Genomic DNA, 8,355 nt, shown 5'->3' on the forward strand with positions numbered 1-8,355 from the left:
GAGGCACATTATTATATTTGCATAATAAATAAGCTTGGAGAAGAAGAGTGAGGACAGAGCACGCATTTAAGTGAGAGGGACAGTTGCAAACTCCGAGTTGAAAATGCAGTTTAGTTCCTCTAGGTTTCTGCGCGCTATGAACCCTTCTTAATTCAGCAGTGCTACTTTCTGCAGAAGAGGCGTGGAAGTGGGGTGCTGCTCGTGCTTCCCGCGGAGGAGTACAGTAGATGTTGTGCACGGAGGCCCTTGTCTGGAAGAGTTCCCCAGAGAGCCACCGTGCATTTTACTGCACAGACCATGTGCAACCCAAGGCACAGCTCTGTGGGAAGGTCGCACGTGAGGCAGGGGTTTGTAGCACCCACCTGTTGCTTTAGCAGCGGCAATGGATTACTGCTGACTTCAGCTCTGCTGAAGCAAAGCGTGTGGCTCGTTTATATCCAAGACTAGAGGAAATGAAAAATGAAGAAATGAGAAGGAAGCAAAGCACTTTACAAACATCCCAATGTTGCAAGCATTCTTATGCCTGTGCTTAGCTCCATACGCGAGTGGTCCCATTGATTTCCTTTAGTGTGAGGGCTTTTGGAATAGGGGTTGAAGTCTAGAAGGCCGTGCCTTACTATCTTGTCTTAAAAACAAGAGACAGAAAAGAAATGACAAAGACTGGCCCGTGCCTGGGTCAGAAGTAAGTGATTTGATCTGGTTTATGCATTGTTAATGAGGTTTATTTTATTATTAAAAAAAAAAAAAAGCCTTGTGAGGTTGACAATCCAGGAAGTACAAGATTAAAACTCATTTAACTTAAAGGCAAAAACAAATTAAGTCATTAGTATTTTCAGTTGTGGAAGTCTGCCGTGTTGCTCTGACAGTGAAAACTATTGGCATTTATCATGACATTTGTGCCAGTAAAGGCAGAATCTGCTCAGAAAAAAAAGCCGGTAAGTTTCCACTGGGATTTTGCCTAAGTAAACGTTTCCATATCGGATGTGAAGAAAGCATTACTTAAATTAAAAGAATAACATATAAGTGGAGCGGAGAAGTAGCTTGATATCTTAAAAAAAGGATATTTTGCAACCAGGGTCATAGAAATTGTACTTCTGAGATTAAGTTTTTCTGTATCGCATCCCTCAGCAGTACCAATAGGCATCAACTGACATGACAGATTGCTGAAACAGATGTGGTAAAACTGACACATGGAGTTAATAATATTTTATATAAATCTCTCAATGTTATCATCCCAAGAAATGAGCTGACTGATAAATGGCTCAGCCAGAAACCAAGAAACTGGTCTCCTGAGTTCTTAATGTTTTCATATAAATCTTTCCAGTGAGTTTTAACTGAAGCAACAGATTTCTTAACGTGCTCAGTCATGCAGGAGCAAATATTTACTTGCCCATGCCTTGCAACAAGATGGTCTTCCTATATCTGAAAGGCTGCAGCATCTCATTATTGGAGAAGGAGTGGTTGCAGTGGTTGGTTTTAGAGCAACTGGTGCTAAACCAGTAGGATGCAAGTTGGCTCATGTGGTATGGTAGACTGACCACCTGACACATGAATCTTTCGTGTAAATTAACAGCGATCTGGTTTGGGTTCAAAGCCAAGACTTCAATACCTCAGTCAAATTCACCTTGTTCTGTTTGCAAAACAGGACAATTGAGCATTCTCAGCCTACCTGTAGTGCTAAGGTTGCCTGGGATGACACGTTTCCCTTTTGTGAGGTAATTGGGCTCAGGTGCTTTATATAGTATTTTTTTCAATTCTATTATTTAGGTTCTTTCCTTTGTTACGTTGCTAGTGCTAAGTGTTTCATAGCAGCAGCTCAGCCTCTAGGCTAGCTCAGTGCTTTAAGTTTTAGGAAGCCTGCAGTTTATTCCTTACTCTACTGCTAAGTTGAATCTGTTGAGTTCTTGTATTCTTCACACATCTCCATTTATTTGCTGTATCTGCCGTATTGCCGTGCTACAAGTCTTCACTGAGTTGTTTTGTGTATAAAGTTTTGAGTAACTTGACTGAAAACTTTAATATTAATGTATTTCTTACACTGTTACTTGGCTATTTCCCCTTTAGTGTGTAATACAGATCATTAGGAGATGTGCCACAGACGTTTTCATTTTGATTGTGTACAGTTACGCTCCATTATGAAGTGGTTGCTTTGCTGCAAATAATGTTATTTCTTCTGCTTTTTGCAGGACCCTGCGGGAATATTTGAACTGGTGCAGGTTGTTGGAAATGGGACATATGGACAAGTCTATAAGGTTTGGATGCCTCTTTAATTTATGATGCTGTTCTTGATAAAACTGTTTTTCCTAAAGCAGAAATGAGCACCGTTTAAGAAGGTGGACAATATTGTTCCAGTAATAGCCTGTTTTATCTTGCTGTCTTTTCTGTGTAATGCGAAATGGTGTCACCTGTGAAACTGTGTCCCTTCCTTCCTTCTGCCCTGTTTTCATGTCTGTCTGCTGCCACAGGTCAGATAAGTGTGTTGGCTTTCGTACTGACTTCCATCTGCCCTGTTTTTTCTGTCCCATGATTATTTTCTCTTCCTCAAAATTACTTAGTAGGCGACTGGCGCAAATTAACATCAATGATGGCTAAATTTAGCCTGGACTGAGTGGAGAGCTCAGTCAGGACCAAAACAGCAGTACTCTTCAAGACAGAGGTGTCAATTAACCCTGCTCTGCGGGCAGGTTATGAAGTTTTTTATTTCTGTTATTACCTTTGTCGCTGTGATGTCAAAGCAGAACTACCAGTCAAGAAACTACAGCAATTAAATGTTGTCTGCCATAACATGCTGTGTACACTATGCGATGCACACCTTTATTTAGTTGTAAGAACTAGCCTAGAAAAGTGTTTTTTCACTGTGAAGCCTTTCCTAAGAATGATCCAAGAAGAGAAAATAGACATGATAAAATAGGGAACCGAGTCTGTTGTTCCCATTTGGAGAAGGAAGACAGAGGAAGGAAAAGGCCGTGCTGCTGAACACTTGGAGGTACATCAGAAGAGTAGCGGCGCTGGAGGAAGCTGTCTGGTCTTACTTCTCCCTCAGATCCCACTGCCGACAAGCTGCTGCATGACGTGTCTTTTTATCGGTGCAGGCTCTTTCTGCATTGATCCCCTATTGCAGGAAGAATGCAGAAGGAGGCCCTGATGTAGAAATGCAGGAGGACTGTTCGTCTTTCTCCGATTCCAGTGCGTTGAATGTGTGTTAGGTTTCGGTATCCATCCTCTGGTGGTGGATCTGCTGTGATCGCATTTTGGTTTCCCTTTGAAGCTATAGATACTCTTTCAAAGGTTCTGGAATATACTCTACAGAAGCAGTTCTGGGGAGTTTCTGCTTTCCCATACTACATTTTTAAAAATTTGTTTTTATGTCAGAAGCAGGATCTTTCTCATGTAACTCTTTGTTGCTGTGATTAAGTGTGTCGTTTCTGAGATTGTCATTCAGATACTGAGGTCAGTACTACTAAATTAGAAATAGAGGCTCAGGGGTTCACATGGACAGATTAGAAGCCAGGAGACATTCAGGGGTGCTGTTGTCAGTGTAATCACAGAGTTTTACTACCTGTAAAAAGATCCTAAAGCTTCCAAATGGCCTCTGAAATAGTTGGCTTTCTTTTCATGCCTGGATTTATTTTATATTGGGAGAGAAAAAATTTCAATCTAGTCATCTTTTAAGGATGTTGAGAGTGAATCAGCTGCTTAACCATGGCAGAAACAGGAAGGAGCAACATAGTTTGCTTCTCTGCTGCAAAAGAAAATGTTTTGAGCTATCGTGTGGTTCACTAGAATGTTAGTTGCCAAAATGTGTAAGAAATATTGACAATGACAATTAAAAGCTGCACCCAAAGGCTGCTCTTCACTGAACACACAAGAGACCAGGGTCTGACAGCTCTGGATAATGGGTGATTTGAATCTCGGCTCATTCTGCACTTGGACTAGCTGCAACATCTAAGGAAGGCACTGAGAGACAGGGTCTTGCAAGGTTGAGGGTGCTGAGGGGAAGCTTTGTGCACATGCATCACACGATGGAGAGATGATGGACTGTGCATGACAGATGTGTGACTGTGCTCCGTGCAAACACACCCATAGCAAAAGCTTTGTTCATATAAATAAGTGTGATTGCTGAATGTAGGGTGTTTGGCTGAGGCTTAGGGGACGGAGCTGTTCTTTGCGGGAGGATGACAGTGAGCCATACAGCTGAGGTGGGCAGATACAAAGTGCGTGCTCCAAACTGCAGGCAGTCAGCGTACTGCCCGTCGTGAACGGTTTTCACACAGTCCAAAGCTCCAGTGTGTTTGGAAATACCTCTGCAGAAGATGCTGAGCACCAGTTGAATGTACTCGGGTGGCATCTCCCTCGTGCTGGCCTTGCAACCAGAGCAAATGTCTGTTTTCTCTGAAGGAGGGCGGTGGCAATGGAACAACTGCTTCTGAAGTGACCATAAAAAGTTAGGCTGTGGTATTCACTTTTCTTTTTCACTGCTGTGTAATATGTCCTTTGACCTATACAACGCTAGGACTGATGGAGTGAATTAGGGAATGCTGGAATCATTTTGTAGTTTGTCTACTATCGGCTTGTGTTCATAAATATTGAAGTTATAAAGTAATCTCAGTTACCCATATAATGTACTCATGTCATTAGAGCACGTTTTTATCCTCCAGAGGTGTCAGAATCTTCCATACATTCAGAAATAGATACACATAGTAGTTTGCACATAATCAAAGCAAAGCTTATTTCAGGCTAAATAAACTATGTCCAAGATTACTAAATTGCTTGGTTGGCTGTGAAGATGATTCATAAGGCTATATGTTTTAATATATGCAGCTCCATAAAAATGAAAATAAAATTCAGAGGATTCATCATTAGATTTGGAAAACAATGTTTAACAGATTTATTGAAGGAGAGTATTGTTCGTACTGAATCATTCCAGACCAGTTCCAGCTCAGTGTCTTTTTAAATGAAATGGAAGGGGTATAAATTGTACCCATGATAATGCTAGAGCTGTCTAGAAATGTTATAAAGTTGGGATTTGCATATAATAACTGACTAAAATCTAGCAGATTTTTTGACAATTTATGAAGTAGTAGGACATAAATATGCCAGTACTGGCAACTTCAAGCCTTTTGGAAAGTATGAATTAGATATTAAAAAATCAGATGGTACCCAGAAGTCATGAGACTTAGGCTTCGTTATCTCTTGAAATGACAGATGAGTTTTTCAGTTAATTGCTGGCTTCCGGGAGCTGAAATCTGAAGAGCAATACTATGCAAGAGGTGATTCTGAATGATGTCATGGAAGGTAGTAGCAGAGAGTCTTCTCTGAAGGCAGTTGGAAGTAGTGCATTTGCTGGTGGTTGGAGAAGTAACGAGTGGTTACTCTTTCATGCCTTTGTTTCCTGAACTTTGAAGTGCTGAAGGTCAGATTGTGTCCACTCTCTGCACCGCCTCCATTGAATACATACAGGAAAGAGAAGTTTCTGAACTTCCCATGCACTGCTTTTTGCAAGGGCTGTCCGTCTTCCTGAGAGCCCTCAAGGCCAGGGACCACAAAGACTGTGCGGAGAACGTAGGGTTGCTCTCCAAAGTATGAGGGCCAGCGTTTTTTTGGTTTTTTGGAGCTGCAGTAAAGACCTTCAGGCAGGGCAGAGAGTGTTTTGCATCGCGTAACTGTTGGTGTCACCTGGGAGGAAGCAAGATTGCTGAAGGTGTCACCCGCAAGTTCTTGGGTTTTGCTTCCTCCCTAGGCTGCAGCCGCAGTGCCTTGGAACCCCCTCTCACAGGCTGCCTGAGGAAGCTTGAACCGAGTGTTGTTTGGGATCGCAGTAAGACTGCAGAAGATGATTTAGGAGATTTATAAATACCATCTTTTTTTATTTGCCAGTAGTTGCTACATTATTGTCACATGGTGTACTGTTAAATGCTTTGAAAGCATTGTGAAGCTAACGTCTGCAGCTGCGTGGACTGCTCTTAGTGTGCTTGAGGCCGTATCTTGCAATGTAGGTATGGCTGTCAAGACCTGACAGTGTTGTGATTTGAATAATTCTTTGCCTACTCCCATTACTTCAAGAAGTTTAATTATATGGATGCCTTGTTTTCCTTCCATGGTTGGACTCTATTGCTAAGAAGAGCTGGATAGCAATCGTGTATCACCCTTGATGTAGAACAGTTGTATCTTGGTCTGTGCTTGTGCATTTAGTAATAAATAAACTGTAAGTTTGGGGGGGTGAAATATTTTTTTTGCGAAGACTTCAGCTGTTAGTTTCGTATTCTTTGAGTGGTGTGTCTTCAGTAGGAGCCGGTTAATGCATTTTCTATCTTTTAATTTTCAGTGCAGGGTCATTTTTCTAATGGGTGAATGGGGAAAGGGAGAGATGGGGCAACTGAAGTGAAGTGTTTGGGTCAGGCAGTTGCTTTTGAGCTCTGGAAGAGACTGTGGGACTCTGGGTTTATAGCTGCTTTGGTTTTTTAGTTATCAAGATAAAGAGGAATTGCTCCTACTCATTCATCTGTGCTCTGAGAGTCCTCATCCTTCTAAAAAAGTTTTCATGGGCTAAATGAGGTCAGCAGCAGCATCTGTGCAATCTGCTTGTTTTCTGATGTTGAGAGGCACCTGACTGGGGTTTTTGACTTTGTCTTAATGATGTGGATTAGCCCTCTCCTGGGGTCGGCATTTTCGAGTGGCCTAGGGAATTGAGAGGTCAGTGCGAGTTCCAGGGAATTATGTTTTTTGGAGTATGATCTTGCAGACTGATGATAAACCGTGACAGATTTGCAGTTGCTGTGTGTGCAGAATGGTTGTATCTGTAATGGAGTCTGAGGGCACAGGGAACTTGATGAGAGAGGTGCTCTGGTTTGGGACTGTGAGAATCAAAAGGGAAGAAGTGGCTTCCCGGTAATGCAGCTGATGAAGACAAAGCAGTGCTGTTGCTGAGGCTTAGCAGAGGGTGGAAGCAACCTTGCCTTCCTGTAGTGGCTCCACACAGCTAATGTTTTTATTTCTATGCAGTCACATAAGACTCTGGATACAAAAAGGAAGCAGGTCTGAGTAAGGAAGTGTTTTGGGTTTTTTGGGTTTTTTTTCTTTAAATACAGCTGCTTCTTGGCATTGAATTATGCTTCAGTTGTTGACGTGAGTTATGAGTTACTCTACTGTTGATGTACAGTGGCAGGAGCGTAGTGAAGCATAAATATGACTTCTCATCTTATCTTAAACAATTTGAAAGTCTGCTAAGTTCTTCATAATTCATTTCATTGAATAACTGGCTGAAGTAATTGAGACCAAGTTGGGAGGGGCGGGGGGAAGCAACGTGATTTTTTTGAGACTTGGTACTGCGCGGAAAGAATCACAAGACCATGCTAAGTTATGAAGTGTTAAAGTCTGTGGACTGTATTGAAAACCTTAATTGATGGTAGCACCTCAGGCAGTTACTGGAAGGTTAAAGGTAAGAAACATTACAGTTATGCTCAGTGCAGTCCAGAAGGTGAACGTGTATAAGCTGAAAACTCCAAAACCATCCCTTCTGGGGGTGGGTCAGAAGTAGCCACCTTCTGAAGAGTGTGTCTTGGGGCTGAAATGCAATTTCAGAGTCTCCAAGCTGCCTCAAACAGAGACGTTAAAAATGTCATGTTGTCTCGGGGTATTTTGTTATCATTTGTGGTCAGTTACAGTTTTGAAGCCAATCATAGCCTTCAAGGCACTGAGATTTTGATGAGTCAAGTAGGGAAATCAGTTGTTCTTTGTAGAAATGACAAAATGCTACTTTCTGTTTCACTAGCAGTTGGTAGAAGTGCTTGTTTGTCTATTAATTTTCTTTATTTGGTTTTTTAGTAGCATAGCTGATTATCTTGTCCACATGAAAAACTAGTTAATTATTGTAGGCAGCAGTGTATAAAGAAGTATTGCTGCAGTGTACTGGATGGAGTCAACAACTCATTGTGTAGATCCTTGGTTCAGTAGTGCAAACAAATAATGGAGATTGTCTGCTAATCCTGGCAACAGGGATCTCTTGCAGGAATAAGTCTGAGCTTAATATGTGCTACTGCCATTGTAATAAGATCTGAAATGCTGTGGTGCTTATGAACGGGTTGCCTTGAAAGCTTAATGTGTGTGACTGTAATATTAATACACTAGAGAGGCACGGTTTGGTGGTTTAGTATTTAACTTCTGCATGCCTCTGATTTTTAATAACACCCGTGAAGTCTGCGTACTACTAGAATCACAGAATCATTAAGGTTGGAAAAGACCTCCAAGATCATCGAGTCCAACCGTCAACCCAACACCACCATGCCCACTAAACCGTGTCCCTAAGCGCCTCATCTACCCGTCTTTTAAATACTTCCAGGGATGGGGACTCAACCA

General features: G+C 41.8%; 1 protein-coding gene across 1 annotated transcript in view; it reads left to right on the plus strand.

The window, feature by feature from the left end:
- Nucleotides 1-887: 887 nt before the first annotated feature.
- Nucleotides 888-8,355, plus strand: part of NRK (Nik related kinase) — a 104,107-nt gene continuing 96,639 nt past the window's right edge. Inside the window, exons 1-2 of the mRNA XM_009331347.1 lie at nucleotides 888-935; nucleotides 2,187-2,252. Coding sequence (XP_009329622.1) covers nucleotides 888-935; nucleotides 2,187-2,252 — 114 coding nt within the window. The remainder of the gene's footprint in view (nucleotides 936-2,186; nucleotides 2,253-8,355) is intronic.

This window comes from Pygoscelis adeliae, unplaced genomic scaffold (assembly GCF_000699105.1).
Source record: "Pygoscelis adeliae isolate BGI_AS28 unplaced genomic scaffold, ASM69910v1 Scaffold100, whole genome shotgun sequence".
NCBI lineage: Eukaryota > Metazoa > Chordata > Aves > Sphenisciformes > Spheniscidae > Pygoscelis > Pygoscelis adeliae.